The 21,522-nt window shown below is 49.8% G+C and overlaps 1 protein-coding gene across 1 annotated transcript; it reads right to left on the reverse strand.

Moving 5' to 3' along the window:
* Window positions 1-154: 154 nt before the first annotated feature.
* On the reverse strand, window positions 155-20,048 carry bms1 (BMS1 ribosome biogenesis factor; the record flags this gene model as incomplete). Its single annotated transcript, XM_084456183.1, has 25 exons — window positions 19,914-20,048; window positions 19,252-19,437; window positions 18,589-18,779; window positions 16,995-17,074; window positions 16,083-16,271; window positions 15,799-15,941; window positions 15,536-15,657; window positions 14,205-14,398; window positions 13,863-13,996; window positions 13,283-13,503; window positions 12,669-12,964; window positions 12,569-12,608; window positions 12,030-12,131; window positions 10,973-11,118; window positions 10,585-10,666; window positions 9,856-9,932; window positions 6,166-6,336; window positions 5,632-5,820; window positions 4,959-5,139; window positions 4,438-4,496; window positions 3,371-3,493; window positions 2,976-3,123; window positions 2,086-2,261; window positions 1,793-1,954; window positions 155-382 (listed from the first exon to the last, which is right to left on the reverse strand). Exons 2-25 carry the CDS (start codon window positions 19,425-19,427, stop codon window positions 155-157), a joined length of 3,630 nt encoding a protein of 1,209 aa, XP_084312309.1. The 5' UTR covers window positions 19,428-19,437; window positions 19,914-20,048.
* Window positions 20,049-21,522: the final 1,474 nt, after the last annotated feature.

Consider the following 21,522-nt stretch of genomic DNA (forward strand, 5'->3'; position numbering starts at 1 on the left):
AAAAAGTTGAAGTATTTAAGGGGTGACTAATCCATTAGTGTACCACTGGTATACCAGGGGCATTCACTGTATTTAACAAAGGTATTTCACCCAAGTGTATTAGACATCACCGCTTCTCCCCCTTCCCCTTCCTGCCCCGTCTGACTGACTGAGCTCAGTCGTCCTGCGCTGCTCCCTTCAGACTGGACCTCTGCCTCCTCTTCTCCTTCTGGCCCATGGCGCGGTACAGCTTCTTACGCGCCTCCTTCTGACGCTTCAGCTTGTCCTCCTCCTCCTTCTCCTTCTGCCCCAGGAAGTCCTTGTGCTTGGCGTGCTGCGCGCTGCGGGCCTTCACGGTCTTGTAGTTGCTCACCGTGCTGAGGGCGTGCAGCAGCGCTGCCACCTGGTGGAGGACAGAGAGAAGTGCATGCTCAGTGATGGAGACATCACTCCAACGGGCAGTAGCGCTTTGTAGACCTGAGTCATCAATTTTAGTATTTGAGACAAAAATAATAGTATTAAACACAAAGGCCTAATTATGTAGCTAAAGATGTATAAACTGGTGACAAGTACTGGTATGGCTGGTATGCCACCAAGTGTATTCTCGTAACTTAGGGTCCTCTCACCTTCCTCTCGTGGGGTTAGGGTTAGGGTTCGGGCTAGGGTCCTCTCACCTTCCTCTCATGGGCCTAGGGTTAGGGTTAGGGCTAGGGTCCTCTCACCTTCCTCTCGTGGGGCTAGGGTTAGGGTTCGGGCTAGGGTCCTCTCACCTTCCTCTTGTGGGGCTAGGGTTAGGGTTCGGGCTAGGGTGTTCTCACCTTCCTCTCGTGGGGCTAGGGTTAGGGTTAGGGCTAGGGTGTTCTCACCTTCCTCTCGTGGGGCTAGGGTTAGGGTTAGGGCTAGGGTCCTCTCACCTTCCTCTCGTGGGGCTAGGGTTAGGGCTAGGGTCCTCTCACCTTCCTCTCGTGGGGCTAGGGTTAGGGCTAGGGTCCTCTCACCTTCCTCTCGTGGGGCTAGGGTTAGGGTTAGGGCTAGGGTGTTCTCACCTTCCTCTCGTGGGGCTAGGGTTAGGGTTAGGGCTAGGGTCCTCTCACCTTCCTCTCGTGGGGCTAGGGTTAGGGTTAGGGCTAGGGTCCTCTAACCTTCCTCTCGTGGGGCTAGGGCTAGGGTTAGGGCTAGGGTCCTCTCACCTTCCTCTCGTGGGGCTAGGGTTAGGGCTAGGGTCCTCTCACCTTCCTCTCGTGGGGCTAGGGTTAGGGTTAGGGCTAGGGTGTTCTCACCTTCCTCTCGTGGGGCTAGGGTTAGGGTTAGGGCTAGGGTCCTCTCACCTTCCTCTCGTGGGGCTAGGGTTAGGGTTAGGGCTAGGGTCCTCTAACCTTCCTCTCGTGGGGCTAGGGTTAGGGTTCGGGCTAGGGTCCTCTCACCTTCCTCTCGTGGGTTAGGGTTAGGGTCCTCTCACCTTCCTCTTGTGGGGCTAGGGTTAGGGTTCGGGCTAGGGTCCTCTCACCTTCCTCTCGTGGGGCTAGGGTTAGGGTTCGGGCTAGGGTCCTCTCACCTTCCTCTTGTGGGGCTAGGGTTAGGGTTCGGGCTAGGGTCCTCTCACCTTCCTCTCATGGGCCTAGGGTTCGGGCTAGGGTCCTCTCACCTTCCTCTCGTGGGGCTAGGGTTAGGGCTAGGGCTAGGGTCCTCTCACCTTCCTCTCGTGGGGCTAGGGTTAGGGTTGGGGCTAGGGTTGGGGCTAGGGTCCTCTCACCTTCCTCTCGTGGGGCTAGGGTTAGGGCTAGGGTTAGGGTTCGGGCTAGGGTCCTCTCACCTTCCTCTCGTGGGGCTCTCGTATGACGGCGGGTCTCTGGAGGTCCCTGGGCGTGCTGCCCTTGGCCTGGTCCATCTTGGGCTTGCTCTTGAAGGGCAGCGCCCTCTGCAGGGGCCGGGGGATGTGCAGGCGGTTGAAGTGGCGCTGCGCTCGGACCACCGGCTGCCGGACCAGAGAGAACATCAACACACGGAGAACATTCTAGAAGAGGCTGCTACCCACAACCGTACCGGTCAAACGAAGGAGCCGGAGACAGAGAGACCAGCGGTGTGGTGGCGTTGGGGTTGGGCTACCTTGTACAGGGAGTCGGTGTTGGGTTTGGTGCGCAGCCCCAGCTGGTGTTTGAGCTGCCCCAGGGTCCTCATGCCCGTCCAGCCCTCCTTCCTCCCGGGCGCCAGCAGCAGAGACGTCACCGGGTTGTAGAGCTGAGGGACCGCCACCGGGAACCAGGACCGCAGGAACACGATGTCTGAAAACACACACACACACACACACGCACAGACACACACACGCACGCACGCAAATACACACACGCACGCACGCGCACACACACACGCACACACATGCGCACACACACGCGCGCACACACACACGCACACACACACGCACACACACACACGCACACACACACACACGCACACACGCACACACACGCACGCACGCAAATACACACACGCACACACGCGCGCACACAGACACACACACAGACGCACGCACGCACACACGCACATACGCACACACACGCACACACACGCGCGCATGCACACACAAACACACACACACGAAGGAACACGTGAAGGAACACACACACACGAGCAACAAGTACATGGTAAAGGTCATGGACACAACATCATACACACACACAGTGTTTAAACCCACCAAACCTTTTCCAGAACACACAGCTTGATGATGGTAAAAGGTCTGTCCTGCTCATTGGGAGCAGTTTGGGGTTCAGAGTCTTGCCCAAGGTCACTTCCACATGTCAGGAGAAGCCGGGATTCGAACCACCGACCCTACGATCATGGGACGAGCCCCTCTACCTCCTGAGCTATGGCCGCCCGGTGTGGGCAAAGCTGTGCTATAACACATTGTGCTCCAATCATGAGAACTGCTCATCACGGTCATGAGAACTGCTCAACCACACACCATTCAAACCATCGCGCGCACACACACACTTCCTCACCACTCATGAGTAAGCGGTCTTCAAACGTGGCTCTGTAGGCTCCGGCCGGCGTGGACAGGGCCTTCTTGATTTGACCTCTGACCCCGCTGACTGTGCGGATGGAGGCCCCCTCGAACTTGGCCACCTCCAGCACCGTGTTGAACATCCCCTGGTGACGGACAAGACGAGCTGGTCAACAGCTTCACCTTTAAAAACAGGTGCGTGTGTGTGTGTGTGTGTTTCAATGTCACCGTAAATTAATCTAAATGTGCAGAAAGAGGCAAATCTCTAACAGTTTTTGAAGCCGTTCTAGTCTTTCATAGTCAGGGAGTGCAGAATGTGTGTCCATACACACTGTACATAATAGCAGCACTGGTGTACGTCCTAGCTAACCCCAACGCTAGCCCATGCGCTACCTTGATGAAGGAGGTGTTTTTGTAGATCTTGTAAGGGTAGCCAAGCAGCTTCAGCTTCTTGACGATGGTGACAGACTTGTCCAGGTCCAGCACCACCCCAGTGGCGGCGATGCGGAAACTGGACTGAGGGAATAAAGGGTTAAATCTGATAAGAATCGTACATCATCATCCTCACTGGGAAGTCCTATTTTCAATATGTAATTTCTCCCTCCATATACACAGCCTACCCTAGTATCTGTGGTTCCTACCCTAGTGTCTGTGGTTCCTACCCTAGAGTCTGTGGTTCCTACCCTAGAGTCTGTGGTTCCTACCCTAGTGCCTGTGGTTCCTACCCTAGTGCCTGTGGTTCCTACCCTAGTGCCTGTGGTTCCTACCCTAGAGTCTGTGGTTCCTACCCTAGTGTCTGTGGTTCCTACCCTAGAGTCTGTGGTTCCTACCCTAGTACCTGTGGTTCCTGCCCTAGAGTCTGTGGTTCCTACCCTAGAGTCTGTGGTTCCTACCCTAGAGTCTGTGGTTCCTACCCTAGAGTCTGTGGTTCCTACCCTAGTGCCTGTGGTTCCTACCCTAGTGTCTGTGGTTCCTACCCTAGAGTCTGTGGTTCCTACCCTAGTGCCTGTGGTTCCTACCCTAGTGCCTGTGGTTCCTACCCTAGTGTCTGTGGTTCCTGCCCTAGAGTCTGTGGTTCCTACCCTAGTGTCTGTGGTTCCTGCCCTAGTGTCTGTGGTTCCTACCCTAGTGTCTGTGGTTCCTACCCTAGAGTCTGTGGTTCCTACCCTAGTGTCTGTGGTTCCTACCCTAGTGTCTGTGGTTCCTACCCTAGAGTCTGTGGTTCCTACCCTAGTGTCTGTGGTTCCTACCCTAGTGCCTGTGGTTCCTACCCTAGTGTCTGTGGTTCCTACCCTAGTGTCTGTGGTTCCTACCCTAGTGTCTGTGGTTCCTACCCTAGTGTCTGTGGTTCCTACCCTAGTGCCTGTGGTTCCTACCCTAGAGTCTGTGGTTCCTGCTCTAGAGTCTGTGGTTCCTCCCCTAGTGTCTAAGGTTCCTGCCCTAGGTTCTGTGGTTCCTACCTTGGTTCCTGCTACTGACTGCACAGCCAGGAAGCCGGTGCCCTGGGGGGTGATGGGACCTGCAGGAGGACCAGAGTCACATTCCACTAATCAATTGAGATAAGATACAACTTTATTGTCCAGCCAAGGTTGGAAATTGGTATCTGCTCTATACAAGGTATACGATTTAAAAAAAAACATCAATTAACTCATCTCCCTCCTCATCATCTCCCTCCTCCATCTCTCCCTCGACTCATCTCTCCCTCTACTCATCTCTCCCTCTACTCATCTCTCCCTCGACTCATCTCTCCCTCTACTCATCTCTCCCTCTACTCATCTCTCCCTCTACTCATCTCTCCCTCTACTCATCTCTCCCTCTACTCATCTCTCCCTCTACTCATCTCTCCCTCTACTCATCTCTCCACCAATGAGAGGAGACCAACTCCTGCCAAGTTGTGTGTCGTAGAGCAACAGCAGTCATTATGTTCATTGGTAAAAGTCCTTCAGTGATTGTTTATAGCCAGGTGTAGTACAGCTCTCACCCCAGATGGTGGCGCCACAGTGCATGTGCAGCGGCGTGTATTTGAGCAGGCGGTGGCGTCCGTTGTGGTCCTCGATGTGGTAGAGGGGGATGGTCTGGAAGCGCCGCCAGCCCAGCGACAGGATGATGGGGTCGCGCGTCTTCAGGATCCGGCCGTGCCAGCGATGTTTCTTCAACCGCATCTGTAGGAACAGCAAAACATGTTATCTAGAACAGCAGAACATGACTAGAAGAGCAGAACATGACTAGAAGAGCAGAACGTGACTAGAAGAGCAGAACATGACTAGAAGAGCAGAACATGACTAGAACAGCAGAACATGACTAGAAGAGCAGAACATGACTAGAACAGCAGAACATGACTAGAAGAGCAGAACATGACTAGAACAGCAGAACATGACTAGAAGAGCAGAACATGACTAGAAGAGCAGTAGAACATGTTTTCTAAAGGAGGAACAGAACATGTCACCAAGAGGAAGAGAACAATGTGTCTGAGAGAAAGCCCTCCTGTCCTATTCTTGGGGACACCAGCGCTGAGGGCCATGTATACTGTTAGCTTAGCATGCTACCTTCGATACCGCGGGGGGGTGACTGATTGCTTGTATAGTTGGAGAGAGCGTTGTACTATTCATGTATATTTTTCCCTTTCTGATATCCAGTTGAAAGCCGTGCCTCACCTGCAGGTATCCCACGTTCCCCTCGCTGGGGCCCAGAGCGCCCAGGATGACGGGGTAGTGGGGGTCGAAGTTCGTGACGAACTCGCAGGGCAGGGAGGGGATCTCCACACGCACGTACATCCCGGGCCGGAAGCCCTCGTACTGGACGCGCGTTTCGTCGTCTACGTCCTCAAACTCAGCGCGGTTCAGCTGGGAAGCAGATATTCAGCAGGTTACAGGCTGAGAAACGTGCTCATCTGATCTGAGAATGACTCATTACACCTCCTGCTCTTCAAATAGCCACTGTATCCAAAGTATTCAAATTACATTGTATCAAACAAAATACTAAAGTACAAATAATAACAGTGCCTAAAACAACAGCAGAAATGGTCCACTCTGCAGTGTATCAATCACAAATCAAGGATAAAACCTCCATCTTTCTGCTGAGACTCCAGTCATTGGCTCTTCCCAGTGTGGGAGTTAGGGTTAGTGTCAGGGGTTAAGGGTTAGTGTTAGGGGTTAAGGGTTAGTGTTAGGTGAAGCCCTCCCCCTCACCTGCGCCTGCTTCTGCATCTCCTCCTTGAGGTCATCAAAGTAGGTGGCGTCTCCGTCGTCGTACTCAGAGTTGAAGCGCTCTTTCAGATGCCTCTTCTTCTCCAGTCGCTTGTTCTTCTGAGACTCCTCATTCACCTTCATCTTCTCCTCCTCTTCCTCCTCGCTGTCCTCCTGGTCAAACACACGTGGACAGAAATAAAGTATAGCATAGGAAACAATAAAGTATAGCATAGGAAACAGACAGCAACTCCTGACCCTAACCCATACAGCATTATATCTGACCCCAACGCCTGACCCTAACCCATACAGCATTATATCTGACCCCAACGCCTGACCCTAACCCCTGACCCCAACGCCTGACCCTAACCCATACAGCATTATATCTGACCCCAACGCCTGACCCTAACCCATACAGCATTATATCTGACCCCAACGCCTGACCCTAACCCATACAGCATTATATCTGACCCCAACGCCTGACCCTAACCCATACAGCATTATATCTGACCCCAACGCCTGACCCTAACCCATACAGCATTATATCTGACCCGCCCGCCTCCCTGCCCGCCCGCCTCCCTGCCTGTCTGTGTCCATGTTCCTTGTCTGTGTCCATGTTCCTTGTCTGTGTCCATGTTCCTTGTCTGTGTCCATGTTCCTTGTCTGTGTCCATGTTCCTTGTCTGTGTCCATGTTCCTTGTCTGTGTCCATGTTCCTTGTCTGTGTCCATGTTCCTTGTCTGTGTCCATGTTCCTTGTCTGTCAGCCGGACACTGGCAGGAGTCTCAGGCAGACGGTGACATGGAAGGTTTTTTATTTAGGTAATTATGTCTGACTAAATGGCCAATTACTGATATGGTAAATGGACTGCACTTAGACTGTTGACTGCTTTCATCCAAAGCACTTTACAAGGGCCTCTCATTCCCCCATTCACACTCACATTCTGTCACGCTCTCCTGTCCGGTCCACCAAAGAAAGCTATTAGTCAACTTCAAATGATACAAAATGCTGCAGCACGTGTCCTCACTAAGACCAGAACTTGACTTTGACATTCACACACCAATGGCGGCAGCTGCCATGCAAGGTGCAAGCACACATCGACATGTGGACAGGAGGAGCTGGGATTCGAACCACCAACCCTAGGATCATTGGACGACCCTGAGGCACAGCCGCCCCCTCGATAAATAATAATGAATGGTAACGTCTCTTCTGCCATCTTGGATCACACATCCTGTCGGGGGACTTGCCAAACAGAAAATGTCTGTTCGTGATGCTAATTGTCGCTATGTGTTCTACTCCATTCACCTATGACCTCCAGTGTAAGATTTTCATCTTCAAATAATGTCTCCCAAATTCATTTGGATGGAACACCACAGGACCAACGGCCCCCTTGCCAGGGCCTGTGCTGGGGTCAGGGCCTGTGCTGGGGTCAGGGCCTGTGCTGGGGTCAGGGCCTGTGCTGGGGTCAGGGCTGGGGTCAGGGCCTGTGCTGGGGTCAGGGCCTGTGCTGGGGTCAGGGCCTGCGCTGGGGTCAGGGCCTGTGCTGGGGTCAGGGCCTGTGCTGGGGTCAGGGCCTGCGCTGGGGTCAGGGCCTGTGCTGGGGTCAGGGCCTGTGCTGGGGTCAGGGCCTGTGCTGGGGTCAGGGCCTGTGCTGGGGTCAGGGCCTGTGCTGGGGTCAGGGCCTGTGCTGGGGTCAGGGCCTGTGCTGCACAGGCACTATGCAGCTTGGGGTTTCGGGTCGGAACCAGGGCACAAAATGAACCACAAAAGATCACTGCTTTACGGCATACGTCAATTATTTGATATTAGCTTGACTGTACTGTAAGTACTGTACTAGTGTTAGCTAGCCTAATATTAGCTGGCTGGCTATGGCTTATGTTGAAAATGCTTGATTTTTGGCTGTGTTAGCTGTGGATGTATGAGGATCCATGTAATCTAGCTCGCTTGGGGCACCATGTTCCCTAGCTAAGATGCTAATTGGTAGTGTAATAACTTTTTAGACTGATTGCTAGCGAGTTAGTGAGCTGCCGAAGTGTAATGAAAGGCTATGAGTCTGACCTCTTTTACGTAATGTAGTTAGCCTAATGTTAGCTGGCTAGCTATCTCTTATGTTAGAACTACTTGCTGGCCTCTTTTATAACGTCAGTTAGCTTTAGCTGGCTAGCTATCTCTTATGTTAGTGACTACATCGTGTGTTAGGCTGACGTTTGCTTGCTAGTGTAACTTAGTTGAGTTAGTTGGCAATCTGACAGTGTTGACAGAGATTGTGTAAAATTCTAATCTGTTAAATTTTGCTACAGAAAAATGTTAATCTAATCATTTACATGAAGGTTTAATTAAGAAGAAATAACGCTATACTGTATATTAAATAACTCGTGTTTAAGGCGAATGGCGCCTGCTTCTAGCTCGAGTTCGCTGTTATTCAAGAGGGACACAATATGGAAAGTAACTCACAGGGACTAATTAAATGCACAAATATAATACCCAACTGTTCATTTTGACAGCCCAAGTGTTTAAAAAATGCACTGCACTTATTTTAACATGATGTAACAATCATATTTGGCTATTAAACATTGGCGATGGACGATGACATCGTTCATAGGCCCAACCTTAATTGAAATATTTTCATTTGGGGACTTTTGCCAGCAAAAAATGGAGATAGGATCAATTTGCAATTTCCCTCTGGATCCCCTCCAGGGAGCGGGGTTGAGTTGCATTTTCAGCTGCATTTTTTAAATTTCAGTAAATTATGTCGAATACCGCAATGTTTGGCAGTATGTATTGTATTGTATCGTATTGCAATGTATCGTGATACGTATTGTATCAAGAGGTCCTTGCCAATATCCAGCCCTAATGTTACATAGCATGATTAATATCAATATAACCCCAACTCGTATAGCATTATACAGCATATCAGTATCAACTGCTTCCAAATACGTTCTTATGGGAGGAAAAGCTAAACGAATCATCTTCAGCTATTTGATGTGTACTTCAGAAGTGAGCTGATGAGTGTGAATACCCGCTCCTGGTTGGTCCAGTGTAACTGATGAGTGTGAATACCTGCTCCTGGTTGGTCCAGTGTAACTGATGAGTGTGAATACCTGCTCCTGGTTGGTCAGTGTAAATGATGAGTGAATACCTGCTCCTGGTTGGTCCAGTGTAACTGATGAGTGAATACCTGCTCCTGGTTGGTCCAGTGTAACTGATGAGTGTGAATACCTGCTCCTGGTTGGTCCAGTGTAACTGAATTGTGAATACCTGCTCCTGGTTGGTCAGTGTAAATGATGAGTGTGAATACCTGCTCCTGGTTGGTCAGTGTAAATGATGAGTGTGAATACCTGCTCCTGGTTGGTCCAGTGTAACTGATGTGTGAATACCTGCTCCTGGTTGGTCAGTGTAAATGATGAGTGAATACCTGCTCCTGGTTGGTCAGTGTAACTGATGTGTGAATACCTGCTCCTGGTTGGTCCAGTGTAACTGATGAGTGTGAATACCTGCTCCTGGTTGGTCCAGTGTAACTGATGAGTGTGAATACCTGCTCCTGGTTGGTCCAGTGTAAATGATGTGTGAATACCTGCTCCTGGTTGGTCAGTGTAAATGATGTGTGAATACCTGCTCCTGGTTGGTCCAGTGTAAATGATGAGTGTGAATACCTGCTCCTGGTTGGTCCAGTGTAAATGATGAGTGTGAATACCTGCTCCTGGTCGGTCGGTCTCCCGGCCTGGTGCTGCTGCCCAGTCTCCAGGTCCTCAAAGTCCCCATAGAGCTCCTCTGTCAGGGAAGACAAGCATCATACAAACACAGACAAAGGTTTCCGTTTGTGTTCGTTACCTAATTTCCTCTGTTACATTGTAAACAACCCAGTAAACAGTAGCAAGTAAAGCTGAGTCCTTTTACCAAGGTCCTTTTACCAAGGTCCTTTTACCAAGGTCCGGCCAGCTATCAGCTACGCTCCAGACATGCAAGGTGTGTGTGTGTGTGTGTGTGTGTGCGTGTAGCTGACAGCTACGGTCCAGACATGCAAGGTGTGTGTGTGTGTAGTGGACTGCTACGGTCCAGACATGCAAGGTGCGTGTGTGTGTGTGTGTGTGTGTGTGTGTAGTGGACTGCTACGGTCCAGACATGCAAGGTGCGTGTGTGTGTGTGTGTGTGTGTAGTGGACAGCTACGGTCCAGACATGCAAGGTGTGTGTGTGTGTGTGTGTGTGTGTGTGTGTAGTGGACAGCTACGGTCCAGACATGCAAGGTGTGTGTGTGTGTGTGTGTGTGTGTGTGTGTAGTGGACAGCTACGGTCCAGACATGCAAGGTGTGTGTGTGTGTGTGTGTGTGTGTGTGTGTGTAGTGGACAGCTACGGTCCAGACATGCAAGGTGTGTGTGTGTGTGTGTGTGTGTGTGTGTGTGTAGTGGACAGCTCTTCCTCACCATCCTCCTTCAGCAGTGTGGCAGCATCTTGCCCTTCCTCCCACTTCCCCGTCACAAAGCAGTCCCTGATAGAGTCCAGCATCTGAGAGACATCAGGCAGGTTAAGGCGAGCACCATTCCTCACATTCAATCTGTGAAAGGCCTACTGATTTCTACGGAAACATATGGTCTGTTACTTCCTTAGTTCAATTAGTGAAATTTCTGAATCTGAACAAAGTTCTCAATGGGAATTAATGGTAATAAACTGGACAACTGGACATTCATGGTCTGTTTCCCAGCGTATTCATGTTAACTCCCATGGGAAGTTTGTGAATGTTCCTGAATGTTGCAACTCTATTCCCATCACTGTCCTCTCTGCTGTGTTTAGTGTATGCTGGCCAGGGGTCACCTCCTCCAGCTCCCAGTCATGCTGGGCATCGGGGGGGAAGCGGGAGCAGTCGGCGGCGTCCGCCCGGTGCTTCTGGCCCTGGTCTGGACGGCTGACTCTAAACAGCCCTCCCAGCTCTTCCTCATCCTCACCATCGTCCTCAGCCACTACAGGACAAGTACATGACTTTTACAAACATGGCATATTTACCCACTTGATTTGACACTTGAATCTTGCACACTAATGAGCATGTCTGCCCAGTCTAGGCATGCAGGGAACTACAGTGGGCTCAAGATTACTAACCCCCCTAACCCTAACCCTAACCCTAACCCTAACCCGAGGAACCACAGTGGGCTCCAAGATTACTAACCCCCCTAACCCTAACCCTAACCCTAACCCTAACCCTAACCCGAGGAACTACAGTGGGCTCCAAGATTACTGGCCCCCCTGACAGGCCATGAATGCTCTAAACACTATAATTATAGAGAAACTCTAAATACCAGCATGTGATGAGACTGTACTATATTAATGTTCGGCCAATCATTTTGAAACCTTGATTTTATTGACATTTATTTGGTATTAAATCATTGTTATGATTTTGGTTGGTTCTATTGCAACATTAATAGATACAGTATTTCACCATGTTGTAATATTCAGTTTCTCTATGATTATATTCTTTATATTGTTTATGTTCTGTTTGTGCCAGTCAAGGGTCAGTCAAGGGTCAAGTCAAGGGTCAGTCAAGGGTGCCAGTTATTCTGGAGCCCACTGTACCTACTGTTCATTTGCACTCTTGTATATTTGGGTTTCTGTATGTTTTCATCTGTTGTTGTTGTTTATCTAGTTGTGTTTTGATGCTTAGCAGTGCAGTACGTCCTCCCCCTCCTCCTACGGACACTACTACAGAAAATAAGCAGTAATCCTCATTAGATCGAGAGACATTCTAAAAATGCAACATGACTATCTCAAATATAATGTTCAGTTTTTATGTTGGCTGAAACACTGAGTCAAGCAAGACAGCTCAATTCTTTAAGTACCCTGGATAACCACACCTGGCAGACGTCCTGGGAGCTCTCACCTGTGCCGTAGACCAGTTTGCGCAGATTAGGGGCAGACCTCTGTTGCCGTAGAAACGCCTCAGATGCTTTCTGTGTCAAACCCTCTTTCCAGCGAAGCTCCCCTGAGGACCAATAGCAGGAGAGAACTAAAGACCTGAGGACCAATAGCAGGAGAGAACTAAAGACCTGAGGACCAATAGCAGGAGAGAACTAAAGACCTGAGGACCAATAGCAGGAGAGAACTAAAGACCTGAGGACCAATAGCAGGAGAGAACTAAAGATCTGAGGACCAATAGCAGGAGAGAACTAAAGACCTGAGGACCAATAGCAGGAGAGAACTAAAGACCTGAGGACCAATAGCAGGAGAGAACTAAAGACCTGAGGACCAATAGCAGGAGAGAACTAAAGACCTGAGGACCAATAGCAGGAGAGAACTAAAGATCAAAAGGCAACAGAACACTACGGTCCTTGGAACCCGAAGCAAAGCTGTAGAAAGAGAGATTTGAGCTGCTGCTACAGAGGTACTGATTACGCAACCACCTAAGAACAGGGAACTCACCTGCAGTCTCACAGCTCAGCTCCCCTCCTTCCTCCTCCACTTCCTCCCCTCCTTCCTCCTCCACTTCCTCCTCCACTTCCTCCCCTCCTTCCTCCTCCACTTCCTCCAGGACCAACTCTTCTCCTGAGACCTTGGTTTTACCCAATTCCTCATTCTGTGAATCCACATCTTCATCATCGACGTCATCTTCATCCTCTTCTTCAGAGCAGTGACCAGAGTCTCCAGGTCCAAACTCAGTCTTATTCACCTTGTTCTCCTTTTGCTCCTCTTCCTCTTCACTCTCCTCTCCTCCACTCTCCTGCTGTCCCTCCTCGGTCACCTGTCTCTCCTCCTCACTCATCTCCAGATCATCCTCGCTGTCTGCAAAGGCAGGGACCTCACTCCCCCCTGTCCTCTCTGCTCCCCCACTCACCCCTGTCCTCTCTGCTCCCCCACTCCCCCCTGTCCTCTCTGCTCCCCCACTCCCCCCTGTCCTCTCTGCTCCCCCACTCCCCCCTGTCCTCTCTGCTCCCCCACTCCCCCCTGTCCTCTCTGCTCCCCCACTCCCCCCTGTCCTCTCTGCTCCCCCACTCCCCCCTGTCCTCTCTGCTCCCCTCTCCTCCATCTTCTGTCTCTTGCCAGGGGGAACACTCTCTTTCCAAGTCTTCTTCTTTTCTGTCACTGCTGTTTTCTTGTTCTCCCCATCTTCTTCCTCCTCCTCCTCCTCTCCTTCCTCCTCCTCCTCCTCTGCCTCTTCATCAGAACTCCCATCACTGTCTTCATCATCATCATCGTCATCATCATCATCATCCTCTTCGGTGAAGACAGCCTTCCTCCTCTCTCTCTGGGTGTGAGTATCCCAGACACGTCTCTCCACGGGTTCTCCTAGAGCTCCACTCTCCACGGGTTCTCCTAGAGCTCCACTCTCCACGGGTTCTCCTAGAGTTCCACTCTCCCTGGGAAACAAGCAGAGAACTTCTTCAGGATGTTTCCTCATTCTGAGACCTGAAGTACAGGTCAGGAGAACCAGAACAGTATTTTCCTCCACATCATCTGAACACTGTTGTTGGGGACCGATGGTTTGAGGTTCAGGGTTGCCCCTATAATTACTTTAGTATTATTGTAATTACCATGTAATTAATGCTTTAGTATTTAGTGCTACTTAATAGTATTACAACATATTTTAGCTCTATTCAACATAAAGTCCAAGTGAACATGACGGTAGTGGACTGCAGTTCAGACCAGAGTAGTGGACTGCAGATCAGGGAGTAAGGATTGGGCGCTATCCCAGAGTCCCAGAGTCCCGGTCTCTCACCTCTCCACCTCCACCGGAGCCAGCGCTGCCGTCCCGCTGAACAGGGACACTTTGCTGGCGGCCATCTTGGCGTCCAGGGTGGTGTGTGTACCGATGAGGGAGTGGACCAGCTCTGTGGTCGGCCGCACGTCCTCCTGTTGGATGATAGGGACCAAATGACCCAGACATAGGAACAAACACACTCACACATACAGACTTATGAGCGCGCACGCACGCACGCACGCACGCACGCACGCACACACACACGCACACACACACACACACACACACACAATGGGATTGCCTGAAAAAACAAACACTTTGGACCTCCTATGCAGTGAAAGCCCTCAGGTGACCCCTGACCTGTTGGTGGTGGACGTGTCCCCCGGGCAGGTCGATGTAGACGGCGTCCTTGTCGTAGACCACGCCCCCAACGCCAGCCATGGGGGCGTAGAGCAGGCGCTCCTTCTCGTTCAGGGCTCGTTTTTTCTGGGCCTCCGGCAGAGGACAGGGGTCCGGCAGGAAGCTGACGTCTGCCACGCCAAAGTCCCCCACACCTGCAGGGGGAGTAGTGGGGCGCGCATGCTGGATTTCACCGTCTTTTTCCATGAATGAGAACAGAGCCACAGCCAGGCCCCGAGCACAGCTGGTTCTCCTCCCCCTAACCCTGCCCCGAGCACAGCTGGTTCTCCTCCCCCTAACCCTGCCCCGAGCACAGCTGGTTCTCCTCCCCCTAACCCTGCCCCGAGCACAGCTGGTTCTCCTCCCCCTAACCCTGCCAGACCCTTCAGGCCTTGTATGTGAATGGTGAGACATGTCTACACTGACTAAATCAAACTATTGTCGACTGTTGTGGTTAACAATGCCTAATTATCCTCTTTGGTTAGTTTGGTATGTCCCACATCAAAATAAAACTATGTACAAGTGTTTCATTCAAGGAAACTTCTGCATTCCAATCAAATCCACAAATCCACCAATACCATCGTCTGGAGTAATAATAATAATAATAACAATAGTAATAATAATAACAATAACAATAGTAATAATAATACAGAAACTATACTATACTTATAGAGCACCTTCGTGACATAAAATGCAGTTCAAAGTGCTTTACAAAAGACATTAAAACAAACACATAAATAACAATTGAGAAATAGTAAAATTACCACCACCACCACCACCACCACCGCCGGCTGCCAAACGCCAGAGTTGGATTTTCTCAACTTTTGCGGTGGATTGGCGCGCTGACCCCCACATTTCAATATGCGTGCGCGGTGACCCCCACATTTCAATATGCGTGCGCCGATCTGCGATGAAATTCCAGCGGTACCGCCACTGGGATTTACACAGCCAGAACCGCCACTGGGATTTACACAGCCAGTACCGCCACTGGGATTTACACAGCCAGTACCGCCACTGGGATTTACACAGCCAGTACCGCCACTGGGATTTACACAGCCAGTACCGCCACTGGGATTTACACAGCCGGTAGCGCCGAATTCAGCGGCGAGATCAGGGTGAACCCTGCGGCGCTACCTGGCGGTTGCTGCTCTGGTCTGAACGCTGCAGTAGTGAAATCTGGTGCCAAATTTCTCCTTCACAACAATTTTGGCAGGATGGTTTTCTAGGTATTTTCCAAATAAATAAATAAGAAAATGTTACAAAATGTTTTTGATCAGGAGAGATCAGGTTACCTGGGATGTGGACCTGTCCCTTGTTCTTCAGGTATGTCCCTCTCAGGTAGCCGTAGAGGGAAACCGTTCGGTCACACTTGGGGTCGAGCCGCAGCTTTTCAGGGTCGGTCAGGTCCTCCATGCTGAGACACGCAGGACGGGAGGAGAGAGAGAGGGACATGAACGCAGGGTGAAGAGACAAAAACACCACCCCTATCCTGATGTGTGTATTTGGGTGTGTACCCCCTGAAGGGTGAGGCCAGCCTGGTCCTCTAGGGGCTCACCGGTCTGCCAGCACGTAGGAGTGGGAGGTCTGCCAGACCAGCGGCCGGAACTTCATGACAGAGATGAACCGTCCGAGGTTCTTCACTTCCTGGGTCTGGTACTCTCCGTAGACCATGCCGGACAGGTAGAACAGCTTTGCACCCTGGTGCAGCGAATGACAGATACACGATTGGACAATGGAAAGTGGTTTTGCATTTTGCTATAGCAGCACAAAGGTTATGATGTCAGAGCCACTAGCGTTTCTATACCACTAGGTGGGAGTGTTTCCCACTGGGCTGCTGACCTGGTACACCTCAGTCCAGAAGCGGTGCTTGAGGGTTTTCTTGGTCTTGCGCAGTCTTGCGTTGTTCTTGAAGGAGTCCAGATGCGTGAGCACACCCATGATGCGAGGGAAGCCGTGCACCTGGCAGATGTTCAGGAACTCAAACGTCTCCATCTCAAAGCCGAAGCTGGCGTCGATCAGCATCAGGACCTGATGAGAAAAGAGCTTGAGGATTCCTCCTACTGGTGCTCTATGCTTGTTCAGTATGAACTACTAACTCTCTCACACACACAAACCTCTGTCTCTCACTCACACACACCTGTCTCTGTCTGTCTGTCTGTCTGTCTGTCTGTCTGTCTGTCTGTCTGTCTGTCTGTCTGTCTCCCTCTCCCTGGGTGCGTTAAGTAGCTGAGCGCTCAGTCAGCGATCAGTGATCAGAATTCACCTAACGGGTCGTTTTGAACTATGATCTGTTTGAGCCAAACACCACGTCAATCATCATCACCTGAACAAAAAAAAACAAGGGGCTCATTTTGTCTTGGGAGTCGTTGGGACGCTGCTCGCTAATCACATGATTGACAACAGGTGAAAAGTTCTCGTCTCCTAGCAACTCAGCGCTCAGTTAGCGCAGACCGTTAAGTGGTTTTAAAAACCGCTCAGAGTGAGGATTCACTCACTCACACACTCACTCACTCACTCACTCACACACTCACACACTCACCCACTCACCCACTCACCCACTCACCCACTCACTCACCCACTCACTCACTCACCCACTCACTCACCCACTCACTCACTTACTCACACACTCACACACTCACACACTCACTCACACACTCACACACTCACACACTCACACACTCACACACTCACACACTCACACACTCACTCACTCACTCACTCACTCACTCACTCACTCACTCACTCACTCACCAGGTCGGCCACCTTAGCCAGGTCTATCATGGTGTTGATGTCATTGCTACACTCAATGAGAGTGAGGCGCCGCTTCTTGCCTGCAGATAAAATGAGAAGGATTGTGTTATTTGGAAGTTGGTATAATGGATTGGGAAATCTAAGCATGTTGCTATCCGTTTTCCATGTCCGACATATTCAGATCCTAGTTCTATTCTGACACCTGTATAGTTATTGAACTTTATTGAAAGGATAAAACCCCTTCAGATGAATCATCTCGTTTTCGAGGCGGTCCTTGAAACAGATACAGAACAGTAACAACAAAAAACAAAACAGAACACACAAAAAAAACATAACAGCAAAAAGAAATATACAACATATAAACAGGAGAGTACAAAGCACACATAACCTAAAGATATGCAATTAAGAGCTGGAACCAAGTGAGTTAGGCAAATTGTTCCAGTCCAATGGGGCTTTATATTTGAAGGCCCGGCGTCCATCTTCTTTAGAGATGCGGGGACCAATGAAGGGTTAGGGTTAGGGTTAGGGTTAGGGCTAGGGCTGTGCATGTCTGAGGGAGTAGGCAGCATTGCATGGAACTAGGTATTGCTTCAGATGGGAAAGTTGAAAAATATACATTTGAAAATAAATTGCAGCCAGTGATGGTGCTTTCTGGAGTTTAAAAAGAGCCAATTGAGGGAGTCGTACATAAAACAATGATGAGTGCGGTATGGGCATCTAAGGATAAATCTACAGACTGTTGTAGACTACAATAAGCGGACGTAAGTGAGATTCTGATGTATTCTGACAAACTATATCTGCATAATCAAGGATGGGGAGTACTAACTGAGTAATAATTATTTTCCTGACCTGAAGTGTGAAGCAGTTTATTGACAGAAAGTGTGCAAAGACTGAAATTAATTTTCTTTACAATAGAATCGATATGAGACTTAAAAGAAAGTTCTGGGTCGAGCCAAATACCTAGGTGTTTAAAAACCTAAAAACTTTCTCAAGTGTTGTGCCATCGCAAAAATTAAGACTAAGGTTATTACATGAGCAAAGTTTATGTCGAGTCCCAAAAAGCATACAGCAGGACTTATTTTTGTTTAAAAGAAGTTTGTTGTGGAAGAACCAGTTTTTGGACACCATTAAAATCAGACTGCAATGACTTTTGAATGAATGATATATCAGAGTTGGATGTATAGATAACAGTGTCATCAGCGTATAAATGGACATGACAGAGCAGATTTGAGGCAGATCATTGGTGAAGATGCAGAAGAGGAGGGGGCCAGGGTAGAACCCTGCGGTACATCCTGTTCCATAACTAGGTAAGCAGACTGTTTACCGTGATATACAACACAATGATGCCTGATATGAAGATATGCATTGAACCAAAATAGGGCTTGCTGAGAGAATGAAGCTCATCAAGAAGTAAATAGTGGTCAACAAGGTGAGATCAATAAAGATTGATCCAGTGAGCTGGTTGTTGTCAAAAGCTGAGAATACATCATTAGTGAAGTTGTTGAGAGCAGTAGTAGTGGATAAATTTGGTCTAAAACCAGATTGGGATTCGATAAGATGTTGGAGTCATTGGAGTATGAAACAGACAACTCACCAGAGACGATGGTTACAGGCCCACAGATGTTCCCCAGCTTCTGCCGTGTGAAGTTTTTGATCAGGCAGCGAATCAGAGTGCTCTTCCCCACCTTCGGAGGTCCTACCACGACAACCACCACTGGAGGGGGTTCCAAGGGAGCACGGTCCACGAGAGGAATATGGTGTTTTTTAGCCTTTATGTCCTGGGCCCTGTGTGTGTGTGTGTGTGTGTGTGTGTGTGTGTGTGTGTGTGTGTGTGTGTGTGTGTGTGTGTGTGTGTGTGTGTGTGTGAGGATGAGGGTGGAGAGAGTACAGCAGTTATTTACTTTACAATCTCTCTTTTGGTCTGCCTGTCTGTCTGTAACACACAGAAGTACACACACAAACACACAGCTAGCACTGACTCCATGCCTTACTCTCACAGAAGTACACCCACACACACACACACACACACACACACACACCCACACACACACCCACACACACACCCACACACCCACACACCCACCCACACACACACACACACACACACACACACACCCACACACACACCCACACACACACACACACCCACACCCACACACACACACACACACCCACCCACACACCCACACCCCTCATAGCTAGCCGACTCCAGCCTTACTCTTAGTAGCACCATGTGTGGTGCAGGAGGGAGTCTGACCTGTGGAAGGCTTTGGCCATGCGCACAGCGGACTGGACAGCGAACGCTTTGGGGTTCCTCCTGCGGCCATCCTTCTCTTCTGGAGCCTGGCCCAGCTTCCGGCTCTTCTTCCTCTCTGCCTTGGGCCCGCTGTGCTTCTGCTGGTGCCGCTTCTGCTCTCTCTGCTTCTCCTCCATCCTCTCCTCCCTGACAGACACGGTGGAGCTACAGGTCAGGTTTCCTTCCTCAGTGCGCTACTAGAGAAAACCATCCTGTAAACTATGTAATAGGTAATCACATGACAACAACATGCTATTGAACTATTGCACAGGCATTCATGAAGCTAGAGCTGCACCAGGTTGATCAACAGCATCATGGACCCGCTCAATACACTAAGACAAGTAGAAGATCCTGTCAGTCAATCCTCCTCATGTCACATCCTTTAAAATATTACAGGGCTTGACTAGGATATATGATCGTGTACGTGAGCTTCTCCAGCGTGCAGGTCTAGTGCTAGTTAGTAACTAGAAGAGTAGTAGTTACACGAGTCAGAACTAGTTACACTAACAGTCAGAACTGACCTAGAACTGAAACATGCGTGTACTTAGTCTCGCTCACGTTACTATCTAGTCCTGAACTCTAACAGCAGGAGAGGAGGGAGGAAGTTAACTAGGCTAACTTACCAGTTACTGCGTCCGGTCAGTCAACAACGTGTATGTCTTCTGTATGTCTTCTCTTTATATAGATTATCTAATGTGTATGTCTTCTCTTTATATAGATTATCTCATTTGTTTCCAATCTGCTCTCTCGGTTCTCACGTGTGCCTCCACAACCGGAAGTAGAGGAGAACCGGCCCCGTACTCATTCCGTCAGGAAACGCGTGTCAAGTTAAAGCGTTCCGATAACAGAACCGCTGGGTTACCCTAACCCTACCACGAGAGACCACTGCGGTCTCTAGTTAAGACAATTCATTATATGATATGACACGTTATTTAAAAATAATAGCAGAAAATGGCATATCAAACTTCTGAATTAGAAGACCTGTTCTGGCATGTATACTTCTTGCAGCCCTAGCAGGGAACACGTCTGCTCATGTTTTCACATTCTGTTCTCAGAACAAATTATTGCGAGCTGGGATGTTAGCTAGTGACGAATAATAAAAACAGCGTTTCAGACGTTTTTTATTTTTTTGTATTTTTATTTACGTTTTTATTTGTAATAAATAGCATAAATAAACCGTCAAGCAAATAAATATCATATGGTAATGCATTCATGCCAATGCAAATACATGAGCTATCAATATGATCTAAGCAACTGGTGAATTATAAAGTTTTAGCCCTGTTTAACAGAAAGACTAAGCATTATGTTCAGATGTGCCCTCACAGGTCTAGAATCTAGCAGCAGTGTCCATTTCCCACCAGCACTCATCCTGCATCTCTCTGAGAACATCCTCTACATACTGAGAAGACAGCTGGGGCAGAGGGGCCTCTGGCCCGCCATCAAAGAGTCCAGGAGCCCCTGAGTGCTTAAAGACAGGTCCTCCCCATCCTCTGCTGTACTGGAACCCCAGGTCTGAGGGAGAGGGGCTTTCCAGCCACATGTCGCAGCATGCCGAGTCAGGAGTCTCGGGCCCGCTGGGGAAGGAGTCCATGGTGCTAGTGTGACTCATCGTGGGTCTGCTCTGGGGGAAATGGGAACCATATCCTGATACAGGTGGGTAGCAGAAGACCTGGCCCTCTCCCACAGAGCAGGGAGGGAGTTCCTGGTTGCACTGGGCCTGTGGTGAACCAGGGCTGGAGCTGGTGCCAAGGAGTCTCCTGTTTCTCACTCCTACATTGAGGGAGGGACTACAGTACCCAGCATCCTCTTGTGAGGAGAGGGAAGAGTGAGTGCCGCAGTCCTCATTCCCTTCTCTCTGGGGCTGGTTGAGGCTCAGAGCTGAATAGAGAGGGCTGTTCTCAGCGCTGCTGTGGGAGGAGTCAGAGGCGGGCGCGTGGTGGTGGGAGGAAGCGCTCTGTGTTGGTAGAAATGAGGGAGCTGGTTCTGACCCAGAGGAGAGTCTAGCGCCAGGGTTCTTCCTCAGGGTTCTGGCTCTCCTGTTCTGGAACCACACCTGCAATAGAAAGAGAAACAATTGTGAGATGTAAGTTAGTCAGTGTATGTGTGTGTGTGTGTCTGTCTTTCAAGAGAGGTGTTTATTTGTGAAAAGCACATCTTACTTGTATACGGGATTCAGGCAGACCAGTTGCTTCAGACAGGCTCTCCCTCACAGCGATGCCTGGGTAGGGTTCC

Source organism: Borostomias antarcticus (assembly GCF_949987555.1).
Source record: "Borostomias antarcticus genome assembly, chromosome: 22".
NCBI lineage: Eukaryota > Metazoa > Chordata > Actinopteri > Stomiiformes > Stomiidae > Borostomias > Borostomias antarcticus.